Source organism: Arachis ipaensis, chromosome B1 (genome assembly GCF_059453495.1).
Source record: "Arachis ipaensis isolate K30076 ecotype BB chromosome B1, ASM5945349v1, whole genome shotgun sequence".
NCBI classification, from domain to species: domain Eukaryota; kingdom Viridiplantae; phylum Streptophyta; class Magnoliopsida; order Fabales; family Fabaceae; genus Arachis; species Arachis ipaensis.
The window spans coordinates 1417035-1437618 of NC_142436.1; the positions used below are offsets into that span (position 1 = coordinate 1417035).

Here is a 20584-nt window from a genome sequence, read left to right on the forward strand (position 1 = left end):
AAAGGAAAATCCATTTAAAAAAAAATTTAAAAACAAATTTATGAAATGTTGTTTAATGCAAAATATAATATTAATAATATTATACAGAAAAATTAAAGAATAGATCAAATTGCATTAAATGATAATCTAAAAACACTAAAGAAATAAATAACCTTTAAAAATTATTTAATACTTCTTTTTCTTGGCGTATTAGGAGAATTCTTATTAAAATGATGGGTTATCCAGCCAAATCAGTCCTAAAGAATTTTAGGTGGATATTTTAATTCTTAAAAAAAATAATATATAAATTAATTCTTAAAATTTTATTCTAGCAGATAAATTAATCTCTAATTTATTTTTAGATAGAGTAATTATTCAAATTAGTCTCTAAGGATTTTAAAAGCCGATATTTTAGTTCTCAGAAAAATTAATACGCAGATCAATCTTCAACATTTTTCTCTATCAGACATAATAGTCACTGTCAATTTAATTTTACTATATGTCAATTATTATTATTATTAACTTAGCTTTGTGCATGTCGACATGGCACTAACATATTAATACACTCTTTTCATTAGAAACAAGTAAGGTGAATAATAATGTTTTGAAATCCAGCGAATTAAAACATTTTCCTTTAATACAAACATATTTTTTAAACTAAAATATTTTTTTATTATATTAAATATAAAAATATTAAATAATTTTAATCTTAAATTTTTTGTAAAATAATCTCTAATAATTTTATTCATTATTATTATTATTATTATTATTATTATTATTATTATTATTATTATTATTATTATTATTGAGTGAATATATATATACTTTTTATATTATAAATACATATTTATCATTATTTTTGTCAAAAAATTACAAAAAATTGTGGTATAGTATTATTGTACAAATAATAATAATAATAATAATAATAATAATAATAATAATAATAATAATAATAATAATAATAATAATTTTTTCTTTTTTCTTTCTTGGACAGAGAATTGTTATGTCTGATAGAGAAAAATGTTGAGGATTGATTTATGCATTAATTTTTTTTGGGACTAAAATGTTTGCTTTTAAAATTCTTGAGACTGAATGACTGATTTGGGTAATTACTCTGCCGAAAAATGAATTAAAGACTGATTTGTTTGTTGGAGTAAAACTTTAGGAATATTTTTGTGTATTAATTTTTCTTAAAAACTAAAATGTTTGTTTTTAAAATCTTTGAGACTGATTTGGATAATTACTCTAAAATGATTCAACCCATATTTAAAGATTGCATTCAAACCTCTTAATAGTTTACCTAAATAATGTTTTCTAATATATATATATATAAGGGGCTTATGTTAGTTCTCACGTTAAAATTTTGCAATTCTATTTCTTTTACTCCCTGTATATTTGAAATGAATTTAGACTCAAATGTATCAATTTCGAGGGAAGGAGAAAATCATATCCAACATGATAATACCGCATCTTCTGTGAAGAAAAGTGCAGTGGTAATTGAACATAATTTATTTTTTAATACGTTTTGTTTGTTGGATATTTTTTTACATGTTTTGTTTTTCTTTTTTTCCTTCTTTAATTTTAAGTAATAATATTCCAGATCTATGACGCCTTCTATTCTTTCCCCGTTCAATTATTCATAATGAGCATACACTTCAAAATTAAACAGAAAAACATTTTTGTGTTCGGATGTAGGTTTTGGGTAATAGTTGTTCAAAAGAAAGATACATTATTATTTATAAAATATCTGTTAAATTTTATTTGATAAGTTTACTATGTATAATGCTCAAATTATATATGACCTAATTATCCTATAGACCCAATTTTGATGATTCAATTTGAATTTAAAAGGATAAATTAAAGTGAGGTTGGATTGAAGGAGTAAAGAAATAAGAAAAGAGTGGCTTAATTTGAACAGTAATTTCTAGACTTTTTTTTTAATTTTTTTTTTAATACTAGAATATTTTAGGTTTATGATTACGTTTTTTTCTTTTTTTTTTGTTACGGTAGAAAACCGTAACTATAAAGGTCTATGGTAACAAACACACTCTAAAAGACTAGTTGCATAAAAATTTGATGTATTGATCATCAAATTTGAATGATATATATATATATATGATACATAGCATGCACCAAATAGTTATATATACTCATTTCTTGAGCCAGTTTTCTCTATTTTCACTTGGAGACCACTTTAATAAAGACACTAAAAATATTTTTTTTAAAGATGTTTATATGTGTTATGTTATTATTGGACATTTTTATTAAATCAGTTAATAATTTATTTTTTAATAAATCAGAATAAAATCGGTTTATTATAGCAACAATAATAAACCTAATTTTCTGCATTATAATTATTAGACCCAATTTTATTCGATCGAATTACACAATCTAAATCGAATATCTTTAATTTTTTTTATAAAAAGACAAATATATCTCTGACTTTTTTTTTTGTAAACATTTGAATCCCTAAAAATTTTAAAATACAATTAGATCCCTAAAAAAATTGGATTTATTGTTATTGTTATAAAAAAATCGATTTTATTATAATTTGTTAAGAAATTCAAAAATAACCAGTTTATTAATACATCCAATAATAATACGGCACGTAAGCATCTTTACAAAAAGACGTTTTATGCGTTTTTATGTAAGCATCCCCTTTTCACTTTTGGTTTAAAAAGAAGAATAAGTTATATTTACATCTCTTGAGATTATTGTTGGTCGGATAATTAATATTATGAACAAGATTTATCAATTTATAACATATTATAAAAGAGAGGGTTTTTAAAGGGAAGCACAAATAGATAGCTAGAGTAGTGCAAAACAATATAAATGTGTAAAAAAAGAAAAAATAATGAATTCACTTGGGTTGGTTTAAAGCTTACTTTTGCCCAGAAAAGGTACAAAATGAGTAATAATTCTACCCAAAATCTAGTTTCCAATAAAAAGATACAAAGTAGTGACATCTTATTTAAATTTAAATATCAAATTTACTTACTTAATACACACATAGAGGAGTAAAATAAGAAAAATAATACAAAGAAAAGCAATAGAGAATATAACACTTCTCTAATATAAGATAGTGTTTAATTTGTTTGTAGAGACTAAAACTGAGACTGAAAAACTGAAATTCAGTATTGTATTTAGTGGTTAGTTGAAACTAAAATTTTACTTTTTTCAGTATCTCTAAAAAGTAGGGATAGAAAAGACTGAAATTTTTAAGATTGAAGATGGAAGCTTTAATAACAATTTTTTTTCAAAAATACTCTCATTTCACTTTTTAAATTTTAAATCTACTCCATTAATCTTTATATTTATCTTAAATTAAACATAATACTTAGATATAATTCCGTTCAGTATATTGTACACCAAACACAATATAAAAATTTAATTTAGTCTCAATTTTTCTGTCTTTGTCTCTTCACCTTAATCTCTCTTTCAAACGCAGCCTAAAAGAATAGGCAGTGGTAGAGGTGCTATTATACACATTAATGTACTATAATATTGAACAAATTAAGTAATTTTAATTTCTTTTATTTATTAACTTAGGTTAAAAGGATTATCATTCAGAAAATTAGCAAGTACAACTTCAAGTTTGATTAGTTCCTATTTCTAGTGTTTAGTGATTAAAAAGAAAAAGAAAAAAAAAACGCTAAAAACAGAGAATGAATGAAAATAATAATGTATTGTTTACACTATATCATTGTTAATGTATTTTTTATTATGTTAATTGTTTGTGTTTTATTTAATGATAACAGGATCAATGCAAAAAATCTTCATTATTAATAGATGATTCAAGCATGGCAGATGCTGAAGAAATCGAATGGGATCCAATGTTCTGCAGTCTTCCATTTGATGATAAGGTAATAAATTTTTATTTTAGGATTAAATTTTTGTAGATTCTTTTATAGTTAAATCAACTTCAAGAGTTTGCTTATGAAAATGTGTAAGGAACCAACATTTATATCAGTTAATAATATTTGTAATTTTTTTTAGTATTAAAATGAATTTTTTAACCCTCATTCTTTCTTTTAGTGTTAAAATTACTTTCTAAACTATTACTTTTATAGATATAAGAATTTAGAAGATATGATTTAAGATTTAAGGTTTAGAATTTAGAGTTTATAATTTAAGATAATGGGTAGTTAACCGACAACCGCAAAAGATATATTAGCGTTAAGAGTGATATTAAAAATAAAATCGATAGAAAAATAAAGAAAGAAGAAAAATAAATAAATAAATTCCTAATTTTTAATTTGAAGATATATAAGTACTTGACTAATTAAAAATACAAAAATATCATTGACTTTATAAAATATGAAACATTTAAGTTTTTTCGTTCAAAATATATAAGGATAAATTAGTCCGCAGAGATTTAAATGTCTCGCATCTTAAAAAGTAAGGGACGTTTTTGTATTTCTAATTAGTCGAAAACTTATTTATTTTCGAGATTAAAAGTCAGAGGCCTATTTATCGTTTACTCAAAAATAAAAATTGTGAATAAAAAGATTAAAAAAATTAACTAATATTAATTACTAGTTAATTTTTAGACTCTTTACTTACATATACTCTTGAGTTCATTTGTATTAGCATGAAAAACAAAAGTTGTGTTATACATAGTCAAGGTATATAAAAGTATACACTCAAAATATGTTGTTATCTATACTCAATTATTTAATTTTTTTAAAATACAGTCTTACTCTCTCTAAAGATATGTTATTACTTATTTGGTTGTGGTGTGTTTAATCTAGGAACAATCCAAAGAAGCAAGTGAGAAAAATCCAATACTTGTTGCGACTCCAACAAAAATGTCATGGACCCCAACTCAAACTCCTAAGGTAATTTTCTTCTCCTTCTTTTCTTTTATTTTGTGATTCAAAAATATTATATGTATATCAAAATTAATTACTAAATTTAACTATTATATATATAAATATGTATTTTATATTTTAATGTATATTATATATTAATAATTAATTTTAATCGTTGATTTTAGTATATATATATAGCATATTTATTTATAATTTTTATGGATTGAATAGTTTGTTGTCTGAAAAGTTAAAATGAAACTATACCTTGGTTCTCATGCTATAGCAACTATGATGTTTATATATATATTAAGTCTCTGATGTTGAAGTTAATGGCTTTTTTTCTTAAGATGTGTCACCTACTAAATTATTTATACTTTTGGAATAATTAATTTTATGACATTTTGTAGATCACCTACTAAATTATTTATACTTAAGATGTGTCACCTACTAAATTATTTACATTCAAAGCTTAGACTAGATTACTGAATGCTAACATTATTAGCAAACAGATTTAGAAATAGTATTTAGAGGTCTTTGTATCCTAAGATTCTTTTATTGTGTAGATTCCATTCCTAGCTTCTCCTATTGTAGGAGAAGGTTCTTGGTATTCTGATCACGAATTAAGCAACATTCAGGCAAAAATTTAAAATATACATGATTTTTTTTAGATTTCACGAAATCTTTTGCATAGAAGTATCTTGTTTTTTAAGGTATCGATTGTTGATACTACGATCCATATTGAAAGAACTAAATCTTAAAAGCGTCATTTCTTGTAGATTTCTAATTCTGTAGAGGTCTTTTTTGCTTTATCGATAAGAAATTAAAGAAGGATCTTTGATGGATTTAGATGATCTTTCATGTCCAGACTTTTAATTAGGGGTGTAAGTTATCGAATCGGACTGAAAATTACCGTAAATCGAACCGAAAATTACAACAACCGATTTAAAAACTGAAAAAATCGGTTTTTTTTTTGTTTTTTTTTTTACAAAACCGATCGATTCGGTTTGATTTTCGGTTGGTTCGATAGAAACCAAATCGAACCGAAGATATGCATCAATTTCAATGTTTTAATCATTTTAACCTTTAACCTAACAATAAAAATTTCCAACTCCTAACCATTTCAATGTTTTACTCTTATTATTTCAGTTTATTGACTATTTTAAACCTCTAATTATTGTGATTCATATTTTGCTTATTAGAAATTAAAAACCGAAAAAACCGACTAAACCAAACTATTGTTGGTTCGATTCGGTTCGGTTCGGTTGTTGTAAAAGCAGCAAACCAAACGGCTATGTCTGTAAGAACTGAACATATCGGTTTGGTTGGTTTTTGGTCCAAAATCGAACCAAACCGAACCGATAACACCCCTACTTTTAATATTGCCAAACGTTGCCATGTAAAATAGTTGTTTTTATATAGTTTATTAACTATGAGAGAGAATGATTTTTTTGAGGAAGAATCACTCAGCTCAATTTCCATGTTTTTTTTTTTTTTTTAAAATTCAAGATCCTAGGCTTTGTCTATATATATCCTAAGCATATGGTAACATTTATTGTTGATTATAATTAGAGTGGGAATGTGACTACTGGGGAAGCATCTTCGAATTCAAAAAAATCAAGATCTGCAAAGTTGGTTTCACATGAATGGATTCAAAATTATGAGGTTATATCTAAACCAAGAAGCCAAGGTGGGAGGGTTGATAAGGTATGTAACATAATAATTTATCTTTAGTGTTCACTTATTTTTTTTATATTAATGTTAATGCATAAATACAACTTATATTGATTCCTTCTTATTTTGTTCAAAACAAAGGTACTTCTTATATACATAGTATTTAGAAGTTATGTTTAAGACATGGGTACATATTGAGAAGACAAGAATAAAATGTACCTATTTGGTAATAATTTTAATATTTATACACACTACAATAATATAGATTATTTTTTAGAGCTATATGTGTCAAAAAAAAATTAAAATTCGTCAAAAAAACAAATTTTGACACTATTTTAACTATGAAAATATGTTAATAAAAGTTTTGTCAAAAATAATATTTTTAACATATAAGTAATTGTGAAAAAAAGTTAAATCTTATTTTGATAAATATTGACTGTTAAAAATAATTTGTTAGAAAAATTTGAGAATATATTTTCTGTGATATTTATTAGTCGTCAAAAATACTATTTATTTTGACACTTATTGATCATAAAAAATTCTCAACAAAAATTTTTTAACAAAGAATGAGATGAAATCTTGAATCTGAATAATAAATTGAGATTTTGAAGATAAAAAATGAGTAGTATGATTCCAAACTAAGAGCAGTGTGATGCCAAAATTGAAGGAGCCCAAAGAAGAAGAGGAATAATGGAGTAAATTGAAAACAAATGAGTGTCAAAATTGAGAAGTAATTTTCTACGGTCAAATTATTCATCAAGAAAACATAAAAAATTTGACATTTGTGATATTTGTCAAAAATATATATTAATTTTTACACTTAATTATGATTGTTAAAAAAAATTGTTAAAATAGCTCTTTTTTTTTTGTAGTGACATGAGATAGAAAAAAGTACATTTTTTAAAAATGTTCATCTATATTTTTTAAAATAAAAGACTTCTCTTTTTCAAAAGTTTTTTTTATTTTAGAATTTTGTGAATGAAAAAAAAATAATACAATAATATTTTCTGCTTTTATCTCATATATTATTTTTTTTAATTTAAAAAAAATACATAAAAAATAAAAACGCAAACCAAATGCATGCAGTTTTATTGTTTTTTTATGTGTCTCTTTTCTCTTCTTTATTAGTATTCCAAAAATACTAATCCTCTTCATCGAAATTTTTTTGGACTAATGGTGAGAAATTTCTATTGCATATTCTTATCATACCCAATACATCATATATTTTTGCTTATTATTAACATGAGTTATATTTATTATATATATGTGATAATGACAATAAAAAAAATGTTTGAATTTGTAGTTCTATCATCATAAGTACACAGGGATGAAGTTTCGATCTTTGAAAGAGGTGGAAAGGTATGAAAATTATGGAATTCTTCCAGGGCCTAGAAGGAAAACACAAGATATTGAAAATCCTAAAACACATGCTGATGAGGTGAGTATTCCTATATATTCTCATGATGAAGAACCTTAATTATTATTAGCAATTTTAATGACCACTAACTATTTTTTAAAATGTTGTTTTTTTTTTTAATGTTTTACTACTTTTTTTTTTTCAGGAAATGGTTGGTATTGAGGTAAAGGAAACAAAAACCAAATACAAGAAACAAGAATCATCTGAAGTGAGTATATATGCTCATTTTGATATTCATTATTTTCTAATTTTTTTTATTAAGATATTTTGTTTGGATGTGAATATGCTTCTTTTAGAGGAATTTTGGACATAATTTGGTGTAGAAAAATAGATATATACAAATTAAAAGATTTTTTAATTTTTTAATTCATTTTACAGAGATCAAAGGCTACTCTTACTGAGAATATATAATTACCTTTATATAATTGATCGTTTGACATTTGGTTTTTATTTTCTGATTTTAATTTTAATATTTTCTATTTTTATATTTCTGTGAAGAAAAAAGAGAAAACAATAAAAATAATAAAATTTTATTTTTTATTATAATTTTTTTATTTTTTTTTCACAAAATTTTAAAAGTAAAAAATACATAAAATGAAAACACAATCTAAATGCACAAGTTTTTAGTGTTTTTTTTTTTTGCTTCCACCAGTTTGCAAGAAGAAAAGAAGTAAAAAACAAAAAATGAGATTAATAATTGAACTTAGCATCCTTATTTTGATAATGTAGCATTTCCATACTCAACATGAAAGCTTAAGATTTGAAGTGAAATTTTAAGTAATTAAATGCATGCTTATGAATATTGGTGCGATGTTTTTCATCAGGAGGATTTCATTGATATTATTAAGAAAGCAGACAAAGAAGAAAGAAAGCGAATGGTTGAAGATTTTCTGAGAGAAGCTTCTTACAACTTGATGCACTCTTTTGATGGTGGTAAGCAAGAGCCTTCAATATCCTAAAAGTGTAAATTATTTCATATATGAACCTCTTGAAAATTTGTAGAAAGCTAACTTTTATACTAGTCAATATTAGCTATTTTTTAATATTAAAATTATTTTTTAACCTTCACTATTTGAAGAGTTTATCGTCTAGGTCTCTACGGTTTAGATATCATAATTATTTATGGTTTATAGGGTCTGCGGGTACCTAACCCAGTCCAACTCGTTCGGGTAGAGTAGACTATCCGATCCGCTACAGGTAGGGTAGGATACGGTCCGGGTATGCCTACGGGTAGGGTAGGATACGGGTTTACAGTGTACCCTATCCTATCCTACCCGCACCTCATATATAACACATATTTTATAAAAATCAGGTATATAGTGAAGGAAGTGAGAGTTAAACCCACAACCTCCTTTATGTAATAACTTACAATAAGTGAATAACTACTAAAACTAGTTAGTTAATTTAGTAATTTAGAGCATTAGTTTTTTATTTTTTATGTTATATTTACTTTAAAAAAATTTGATATTTCTGCGGGTAAGGTAGGGTAGGGTAGGGTTTAGAATTTTAGTGTGCGGGTAGGGTTAGGGTTAAGAGATTCTCAACCTGCGAGTAGGATAGGGTAAAGTTTTAATAAAATTTTCAACCCGTGGGTAGGATTAGGGTAGAGTCCAAACCTACCCTACCCTACAAATTGTCAGTCCTAATGGTTTAGAATTTAGAATTTAGAGTTTAGGATTTAAAGTTTAGGACGGCCGACAACAATAATGATAGTGGCTGACCAGTGAATAGATGGCTAGCGGTGGCGATGAAAAAAAATTTTTTTAATGGTGTTATCGGTTAAGTTGAGGAAAAAAAAATGAAAAAGAGATTGTGAATAAAGAATAAAAAAATTAAAAACAACATCGGATAAAGTTGGCAATCAAAAGTTGATTCTCTAGTTAGATTCATATATCATCCATTTGTTTAATAACATTTATTTTGAAGATAGTAACTTTGATTTAGGGTTTTGGTAGAAAAATGTTAAAAAAAAATAAGACATAGAAACAAAACATAGTAACATACACATAAGTTATTATTTTTAGTTTCTATTGTTACTACTTTCATTATTTGTTACTATTTCTGTGTCCCTACAGCCAAAATTTCAAATCATTATAAGATTGGGTGTGCCATAATTTAGTATTAGACTATTAGCTAATAATAGAAGAATTGTTAATATAAATAAATATACTTGTAATAAATTGTTTAATTTTTTTTACATATATATCATCAACTAATTCATATTTTTCACTGATTTTTAATGTTGTGATTAAAACAGATTCTCCTGACGCTTCATCATCAATATGTTAGGAGATTGGTTTAATCCCTTCCTGGAATCAAACTGCATTTTGAGATACTTTGGATTATGACTTATATTATTATTATTATCTTACCTTATTGTAAATCTATTAAATCGTTGCATTCTGGATTTTATTTGGATGCGGTTATATTTCGTATACAAAAGACAAAGACATATATATATATGACCGGTTTATTTCCAACCAAAATTGTGATTTGTGTGAAAAACTAGGAGACAAGAGGTGGAAACTCAGGTGCAGTCGACTTCACGTGAAGTTGATAGCTGAGAGTCGTCAGATGATTTGATTGATTTGACTAAATTTTCATCTAACGACTCTCAGCTATTAACTTCACGTGAAGTCGATTGCACCTGAGTTTTTACCGAGACAAGAACCTCTGTGACCTTATTATTTTGAGAAAGCTGGACCTTTTAAATAAAAAAAATCAGCAAATATTAATTGAATTAATTTTGCGGTGGTTTTATTTAGAATTTGTGAGAGTTTAGCGTAATGTTTACAAAAGAACCAATTGTTACTGTTACTATTTCTTTCCCATTTTTATTATTATATTTTTATCTACAATATTTTTAGGTGGCTACTCCAATAAAGATTTTATGATTGTCATCATGTGAAGATATTTCATTTTGACCATTGGATAATAAATTGTAGGGCTTGATTTTTATTTGAAGTAAAAGTGTTACCTTTATTTAAAGTGTTGCTAAACAAATAAGTTACACTTTTTAAACAAGGATCATCATGAGAAGATGTTTTTGGCATCTTCATAGGAGTAGTTGCCATATTTTTATTGTGTTATTATGTTTTACCATTATTATTATCCTTTTTTTTTCCTCTCACATTCTCTATAGAAAAAACGGTGACGTTTTTTATCCTATTTTTCGTTCTGCACTTGCTTTTTTTCTTGCGAAATCCTTTTTGACAATAATTTTTCTCTATCAAACCATCATTGGTGAAAAATCTTTTAAAAAATAAATTAATTAATAATTTGAGAGGCTTAAAATAAACTAAACACCCTTTGTAAATTATAAATAAAACTATCACTAATTTAATTTCTGTTAGTATTTGACAAACTTTTAACGTAAGAATCGTGTTATTATCTCAAAATCATAAAGATAGGGAGACGTGTTATATTTATATTTTAAAAAAATTACACTATTTTTCGTATAAATGAATAGAGATAGATTTTTTGGTTATTACTCTTTCATTTTCATTTGGCAACAAAGTTCTTACATAACCTAAAGAATTCAGTTAGTTATGCCAACTATATAGGATAAAAAAAAGTCTAGGAAACCAACTTCTATACCAGACAACTTTAAACAACTCCATTTAATATTTATTAATTTTAAATTATTTTTTAAAGTCAAATGACATTAGTTACGTTTTTGAATAATTAGAATTAGATAAATAACTTATACAAATTCTAATTCCTCTCTTCCAAGACCCGCCGCCACTCCTAAACACACGCCGCATCGCTTCTCGCGCCTCCACCGCCCCGCCGCGCCTCCATCGCAGCACCGGAAAAAAAATTCACTAATACAGAAAAAATATCCAAATGTCTTAACAAAAATCATCCGCTAATACAAAAAAGAAACATCCATTACCACCATGACGTAGGGAAGGTTTGGGACGATCGGCGGCATTGATTTCGCAGAGCATAGATATGACTAAATGCATGGGAGAAGAGGACCATTTTCTTGGTCCAGAATGTGCAGCGTGACGTAGGAGGAGAAGAGGACGAACAGTGGTGTAGGAGAGAAGAAGACGTAGCGGCGACGTCGGTTGCAGAAAACACAAGGGCGGCGCGACTGTGGGGAGCAGATCAGAGACAACAGTGTGATAGCGTGCAGAGTAGGAGAATGAGGCGGCTGCTTTTTTTTTTTTTTTGAAACTAGGGTTACGAGGAGTATAAATGAAGTGGATTTTTTTTAGTGGCTTTGGGTCCAGTCCAATAGGAATTGGCAGGAGTTGGCTGGACCCCTTGTTGGTTACCTAGCGGAATTGGGTAAGAGAAAATTTTGAGATTAAAAACAGAACGACTGAGCTCTCTCTCTTCTGCGAAGGAGAACAAGAACAAAACTTAACTTCTTGAGGGCTACCGTCACCGTGTTAGTTTGGGCTGTGAACTGCAATGGCCCTCCTTTGCTCCTTGATTCCTCTCCTCTGCGCCCTTATCATTGTTTTTCTGTGCTTGTTTGTTTGTTGTTACTCCTATTTTTTAGAGATAGATCTAGATTTGAGATCCAGCTCTAAATATAAAATAATCTCTTTGTGGTTGTTCTCTTCCCAATGTGAGGTATTAGTCCTTTTATGGGTGTTTTGGATATAATTTTATAGAGCAAGGATAAAGATTCAACGAGGAGAACATTTCGTCTATGAAAATATTTTCATATTCGAAAAGCTTTTAGATTTATTCAGAAAAAAAGAGTAGAGATTTTTCTGTGTTGTAGCACTTTTTGTGTAGATTGTGATTTATCTATTTTCTTATATAATTCTTTGTAATTAAATTTTGTGCTTTCTCTTAGACTTTAGTTTAACATAAAATTTATCTATTTTTTTATTTAATTTCAAATCTAATATATAATCTGTAGTTTATAAATGCTGTTTAATTATTTTCTTAAATGAAAGTTTTTCTTCTATAAAAAAACACTACACACTACTAGAAACACGGGAGTTTACCACGGGAAGATACCCACGAACGAGAAGTAGTGACAAATCTGCATGACCGTGGTAATCACTTGCAACGTCTTACATTTCTGTGGCTAAATTGTGCAGAAGTTTTCTACGTTCTTGTTTGTCCATAGCCAACTTGAGCTGGACACTCTCAATTACCACAGATCCAATGTTCATCATGGCAAAATCAAACCTCTCGACCCCAAATTGTGCAGAGGTCTCCCACGTTCTGTTTCTCCATCCCTTTAAAAAATTTTATAAGCAGTTCCTACTTTTTCCAAATTTAAATCCTAATAATAAATTCAATTTTTCAGGGTGCAGACTTACCCAGTTTGCTGATCGTTGGTTTCTTCTCTCTCCTTCCCAATGCTTCCATTTTCAATTGATAAGGTATGCATTAGTTGGAATAGTATAAAAAAGTACATGCTTATAGCTCTACTTTTTATCCGTAGTCTTTCTGTCTGTTCCAATGCTTAATTCACAATATGCATTAGTTGGTGAAAGGTATCAGATCCCAGCAGAGAGAGAGAGATGAAGAGAAGGTTCTGGATATAAGAGTGTGTATATATTATGTTGACTAACTAACTACAGTTATGGGCTTAATGTATTTATATACACACTATACTAACTATGACTGATTACTGGCTATACAGGTTATTAGTAGCTAATTGTAAGCTATCTATACTTTACTCCTTTCATCCCCCGTCAAACTTAGGGTGATGAAATTATGCAGCCTAAGTTGGTTGTGAAATTCCAAAAATTTGGTAGAGGAGACAGCTTTGGTCATTATGTCTTCCACTTGAGCATCACCAGGAATGTGAGTGACTCAGAGTCTTCCTTTTGCAACATGATCTCTGAGAAAATGAATATCAAGCTCAAAGTGTTTGGACCATGAGTGTTGCACCGGATTAACTGCCATAAGCACTGCTCCTTGATTATCACAGTATATCATAGGAACAGGCAGTGTAATATGAATTTCAAACAAAAACTTTTTGATAGCAAGTAGTTCAGTGGCTAAGTTGCACGCCCCTCTGTACTCAACCTCTGTGCTGCTGCGAGAGACTGAGGCTTGCTTCCGGGAGGACCAAGAAATTAGGTTCGATCCAAAATAGACACAAAAACCAGAGGTGGACTTTCGATCTTCAATATCTGAGGCCCAATATGAGTCAGTGTAGCCAGCAAGCTTGAAAGAAGGTGCTGGTTGAAGATGCAAGCCCAAAGTAACGGACCCTTGAAGGTACCGAAGAATACACTTTACGGCTTTTCAATGTGGCTTTCGAGGCTGCTGCATGAACTGACAAACCTTATTAACTGGATATGCTAATTTAAGCCTGGTCACAGTAAGATACTGAAGGCTTTCTACAATAGAACGCTAGAGACTTGGGTTCTCAAATAGATCACCATCAGTGGATGTTAACTTCAAATTAGATGTCATAGGTGTGGGAAGTGGCTTGCAACTTTCTAAACCAGCTTTCCTTAGAACAACCAAAATGTATTTGGATTGGGTGAGTAAAAGGCCATTGCTAACCGGTCTAACTTCAATCCCCAGAAAGAAATGCAAATTACCCATGTCTTTAAGAGAAAAACTAGCATTAAGCTGCTGAATAAGAGTAGAAATAGCAGTGACTGATGTTCCTGTTACAATAATATCATTCACATAAAGTAGAATGAAGATAGTGCCTGAAGATGTAGCCTTGTAAAGAAGAGAGACATCGAATTTTGTTGCTGTAAAGCCAAGCCTTTGCAGTTCACCTGTCAACCTTTCAAACCAGACCCGCGGCACTTGCTTTAAACCGTAAAGGGAGCGAGTCAGCTTGCACACTAAATTAGAATCATCAACTTCGTAACCATAGGGCTGTTGCATATAAACTTCTTCACAAAGCTCTCCATTAAGGAAAGCATTATTAACGTCTAACTGTTTGATAGGCCAGCCATGAGTAAATGCAATAGTGAGCAGAATCCTTATGGTGGTAGGGCGAATAACAGGGCTAAAGGTCTCTTTAAAATCAATCCCTGGTCGTTGATGAAAACCTTGAGCTACGAGTCGTGCCTTGTATTTGTCTATAGAGCCATCCGGGTGATACTTTACACGAAACACCCACTTGCTGCCAATGGGTTTTCGGTTTACAGGCAACTCAACAAAATTCCAAGTATGATTTCTCATTAAGGCAGCATATTCTTCATCCATGGCTTGCTTCCAATGAGGTATGGAAAGGGCTTCTTTTGCTGTTTTTGGTACAAGCTGCTTGAGTTCAGCTAAAAATAATTTGGGTCTGAGCTTACAAGTTTTAGCTCTCGTGACCATAGGATGAGTGTTTAAGGTAGGACAAGGTCTAGGCGGAGATGGGGGAGGGTTGGATTGAGTTGAATTTGGTTCAGGCTGAGGGGGTAATAGAGGTGAGGATTGTGGTGGAGGGTTATTTGTGGGAGTTGGTGTTGGGATAATTGGAATTGATGGTATAGGTTGAGGTATGGGGATAGGTTCGGCTGTGGTGGTAAAGAAGCCATAGCTGGGATCATTGAATGGGAACACTTTCTCTTCAAATATCACATTTCGGGTAATGAGTTTTTTGCCGGATTTCGTGAGGCACTTGAACCCTTTGTATTGTGGTGCCAAACCTAAATATACACATGCCTCTGACCGAAATTGCAGCTTAGTTTTGTTATAGGGCCTAGTGTTGGGAAAACACAAGCACCCGAAGACCTTTAACATGTCCAAGGACTGAGTTCTACCAAAAAATTTTTGGTTTGGGGAGCTAAACTTCAGAACAGCTGTGGGCAAAAAATTGATGAGGTGACAGTTACAAAGGCTTCTCCCCAGAATTTCATTGGCAAGCCGGCTTCAGCAAGAAGGGTGAGTCCCATTGTAGTAATGTGCTGTTGTTTTCACTTTGCACTACCGTTCTGTTGGTGAACATAAGGACAAGAGAACCTGTGTTGTATGTCTTCATCACTAAGAAATTTCGTTAGAGCAACAAATTCTTTAGCATTATCAGATTGAATTTGTTTAATCTTTACACTTAGTTGAAGTTCTACCATTTTCTTAAACTGCATAAAGACATCATGTACTTGAGATTTATGATGCAACAAATATATCCAAGTGAATTTAGAATAAGCATCAAGAAAATGTACATAATACCGAAAGCCATTTATTGAAGGAATGAGGGAAGGTCCCCAAATATCAGTGTAAACAAGCTCTAATGGACTAGTAAATTTTGTACTTGAAATATTGAAAGGAAGCTGCTGGAATTTTCCAAGATAGCATGAACTACAAATCAAATCAGGGACTTTGAAGGGAATATTGTACGATTTCAAGACTCTTACTAAAACATTAGTGGAAGGGTGACCTAAGCTTAAGTGCCAAAGGCGAAAATTTGTATTTTCTTGAATAGTGGTGACATTTGCAGCTGGTAAAATCAGGCTTTTATTGTTCGGTCCAAAGGAATAAAGGCCATGATCAACTGTTCCTCGGAGAAGCGTCTCCTTGGAATCCTGACATTTCACATAGCAAGCATCAGCATGAAATTCAATCCAAACTTTATTATCACAAACAAATTTGTGGACACTAAGAAGATTCTTTGTTAAATCAGGTACATGCATTAATTTTTACAGTCTAAAAGTTCTTGAAGCTGAAAATGGTTTAAGTAAAGAGCTACCAACATTAGAGATGTGTAAAGAGTTACCATTCCCCACTTGCACCTGCTCATTGCCTCTATATGGATAATATTCTGTGAATTGCGAAGCATCTGGTGTCATATGGTGAGTCGCTCCTGAGTCGGGGTACCAATTCGGATCAAAGATAGTGCATGATGAAGCTTGTGTGTCTGTGGTGGTGAGATTGGCTTGTGCTTTAAACTGTCCACCGAAAAATTCCTTATTGAACCTGTGCCAATAGTCCATGGCTGAATGACCATATTTCTGGCATAGTTGGCATGTAGGCCTCTCCTGAAAGGATCTGCCTCTGCCTCTTCCTCTAAAATTATAGTTGTTGCCACCTCCATAGTTGTTATTCATGTGATTTCTTCCAGCTCCTCTGTTATAGCCTTCAATAAAGTGTCTATTTCCACCATTTTCTCTACTATATCCTTCATTGTTGAATTTTCTTTGTGCTACATTTGCTTGAATCACAGCCTTAGAATTTCAAAATTTCTCAATCCACTCTTCTTGAGCTAACAACATCGATTCAAGAACATCAACGTTTACTGGAGTTTCTCTAGTATTGATCGCTGCTATGAACGGACTATATTCTTCCGATAAACCTCTCAAGATCACATTTACACATTTAGTTTCACTCATCTGAATCCCTATAGATGTCAGAGAGTCAACAATTTTCTTGATTTCTAATAGGTACTCAGACATTGCACTTTCTTTCTTTACGTTGCTCAGTTTATTTCTCAATTGATTCTCTTTTGCGCTAGTTTGTGAGGCAAAGAATGTCTCTAACCTTTTTTAAATCTGGTATGAAAACGTGCACCTAACCATTCTTGCGGTGAGCGACGGCGTCATTGATGCGAGGAGCCAGGTCTTCAAAAGTGCGTCTTGTCTCTTCCATAGCTTGTAATCGGGTGAGATTGTTCCACTTCTTCAATCTTCCTCTGTTCTGAACATTCCTGGAATTCTTTCTCCAAGAACATGATCGATGAGATCATATCCTTCGATGGTTGATTCGGCTTGGTCCTTCCACGGCAAGAAGTTGTCTCCGTCGAGCTTGATTCCAATCGGGTTGTTGAAGGCTTGAATTCTTCTATCACTTGAGTCGGCTATTATTGAGGATCTGTCTCTGATACCATGAAAGGTATCAGATCCCAGTAGAGAGAGAGAGAGAGAGAGATGAAGAGAAGATTCTGGATATAAGAGTGTGTGTATATTATGTTGATTAACTAACTACAGTTATGGGCTTAATGTATTTATATACACACTATACTAACTATGACTGATTACTGACTATACAGGTTATTAGTAGCTAATTGTAAGCTATCTATACTTTACTCCTTTCAGTTGGAAAAGAGTACATGTTTATAGTTCTAACTAATTCCATAAACTAATAACTATGGTTAATTGGAATATTGACTAATTTAATTACTAATTATTAATTAAATTCATGTAGGTCTAATAGTTAGAAGTAATATATTTATGTCTATTTTGTATTTGTCTTTTGCTTTTAATCCATTACCTCCGATTTTACAGTTTTGCAGATCAACTAATTAATTTCAGTATTAACTCTTATTTTGATAGGGAAGACGATTTAAATTGGGGGTATGTGAAGTGAATCAAAATTAATATTTTTTTTATATTTTGTTTAAATTTACATCTGTTTTAAATTGTTAAATGCTATAGTAGATACTATGTTATTTGGTTTGTTAACTGTTGGAGTTAATCTGTAACAGAAACTTCAAAGGCAAAAGAACATCCTCCTGAAAAGTCATGTCTATTAATTTTTAATCTTTTATTAATTTATATGAATTTGATTAATTGTCTTAATTATAAAAAAATTGACTAATTATGTTTTTTTTCTATAATAAATTATGTACTATATAGAAGATGTAACAGCCCAGACCACCCGCTAGCACGATATTGTCCGCTTTGGCACACAAGGCCTCACGGTTTTGCCTTTGACGATAGGGATGATAGCTGAAGCCCCCCACACTCACTCGTCAAAACGCGTCATGCTAGGGAGAGGTATCCACACCCTTATAAGGCATGCTTCGTTCCCCTCCCCAACCGATGTGGGCCTTACAATCCACCCCCTAAGGGAGTCCAGCGCCCTCGCTGGCACATCGATCCGGGTTCTGGCTCTGATACCATCTGTAACAGCCCAGACCACCCGCTAGCACGATATTGTCCGCTTTGGCACACAAGGCCTCACGGTTTTGCCTTTGACGATAGGGATGATAGCTGAAGCCCCCCACACTCACTCGTCAAAACGCGTCATGCTAGGGAGAGGTATCCACACCCTTATAAGGCATGCTTCGTTCCCCTCCCCAACCGATGTGGGCCTTACAGAAGACAGTGCTGGAGGTCTTCATGTTACCGTTGGAATTCTGTCAAAGTTGGATAAAGTGATACTTTTTCAGGTTAATTTTTATGGCATCATTTTGTTTTTTATATTTCTTTAGTCAACAATGTAAGTTAATTTTAGACCTTTCTTTTTTGTTATCCCAATATGCATTCTTTTTTTTTATGGCTGCAGATAGATTCTAAACTACCAATTAACATTTTAAAAAATGTTATGCAACTGGCAACTAAAGGCTGCAAAGTAGTTGTAAATTACATCCGAAAAGTAAGTGTTGTAGCTTACTTTTTCTGATCATTCTTGAAGGAATCAAATCATAACATATTAATTTCTTATCTTAATTCCTGATCTCTATCTTGCTTAGCAGATTTTATTGGAGCACACAAAAGCAACTGGACGGGTGTATAATTTTGTGGCTGAAGTTATGTGTCCTTTTTGCTATTTACTTTGCAGAATCAAATAAGGAAAATGCATTCGAAGAAGTTCGCACCTGAGATAGAGAGCGCCTGAGACAGAAGAAGAAGAATTGCAACCGCACCTGAGAGAGAGCGAAGGAGAATGTGCCGTACCGGAAAGAGAGCGAAGGAAAATCGTGCCGCCGGAGAGAGAGGAAAGGAGAATCGTGCCGTCGGAGAGAGAGGGAAAGAGAATCACGCTTGAGAGTGAGAATGAGGAAGAAGTTTCACGCCTGAGAGTGAGAGTCAGGGAAGGAGAAAGAGGGATTTTGGTTCTAACGCGTGTAAAAGAGTGAGAGTGGGGTTTTGATTTTTAATTTTTGAATTTTGTATTCCTATACGTGTACAAAGATGGTGGCTGAAAATAGTGACTGAAAGTGGTGTGCATGTAGCACAACTCTATAATAAGACATTAAAAATAATTAAAAAATTAATTTATATTTTAATATTAATAAAATATCAAAATATCATTACGATTTATCTAAGAAATACTTTATATTTTATATGCATACGTGTCTCCGTGTCTTATAAAATTTTAAAATTTACGTATCGACGTATTACATATCGTATCGTATACCTGTATCTGTGTCAATGTCCGTGCATCATAGATTTCTACTAGATTTACAATATCTACTTTCCAACAAGGCTGGTTAAAAAAAGGGTTTGGAGAATCTCTACTTAGATTTACAATACCTAGAGCTACTTTTAGTCTTTTACAAAGAAAATGTTGCGGTGTCAACAAAAGTACAAGAAGAAGTCACAGGTAATTGAGCTTTTGTGGGAGAAAATTAGGGTGTCCAAATCATTATATTATTATATTAAACATGTGATAGGATTTACTAATTTTGTATATAAAATAATTGAAGATGGTTGATGAAAAATATATAAAACAGAGTCAACTTATTCTACTCTGCCATTTGAATAAGATATTAAACCCATACAAAAGTCTAAGTTTCATCCAAAAATATAACTATGAAATTTTAGAATTATAATTATTTTGAGGGGAATGCTAGGGGACAATGACTTTGTTGAACAATATGAACAACCACCAATCAAATAAAAACACACTACATCTCCAAATTAACTTTCTAAATTTTAATATTAAAATAATCATCCGTACACTAGTAAAATAAACATCCGATATATCTATTCTTTACATTGTTTAATATTTTCATTATTTACCTATACTTTTCCTTATTTTGACCATATTACTATATTCTTAAATCAGGGAATCTAGATATTTTATCTAGTCATGTTAAAAGAGTAATATTATA

At 30.6% G+C, this 20584-nt stretch overlaps 1 protein-coding gene across 1 annotated transcript; it reads left to right on the forward strand.

Moving 5' to 3' along the window:
* Positions 1–1353: 1353 nt before the first annotated feature.
* LOC110271854 (uncharacterized) lies at positions 1354–10315 on the forward strand. The gene is made up of 8 exons (XM_021102727.2): positions 1354–1472; positions 3738–3842; positions 4731–4817; positions 6360–6494; positions 7765–7899; positions 8024–8086; positions 8703–8811; positions 10136–10315. Exons 1-8 carry the CDS (start codon positions 1380–1382, stop codon positions 10165–10167), a joined length of 759 nt encoding a protein of 252 aa, XP_020958386.1. The 5' UTR covers positions 1354–1379; the 3' UTR covers positions 10168–10315.
* The last annotated feature ends 10269 nt before the right edge of the window (positions 10316–20584 follow it).

Coding starts and splice junctions, on each gene's coding strand:
- LOC110271854 (XM_021102727.2), top strand. CDS start 1,380: ATGAATTTAGACTCAAATGTATCAATTTCGAGGGAAGGAGAAAATCAT. Junction 3,843..4,730: donor GTCTTCCATTTGATGATAAG/GTAATAAATTTT, acceptor TGTTTAATCTAG/GAACAATCCAAAGAAGCAAG. Junction 6,495..7,764: donor AAGGTGGGAGGGTTGATAAG/GTATGTAACATA, acceptor TTGAATTTGTAG/TTCTATCATCATAAGTACAC.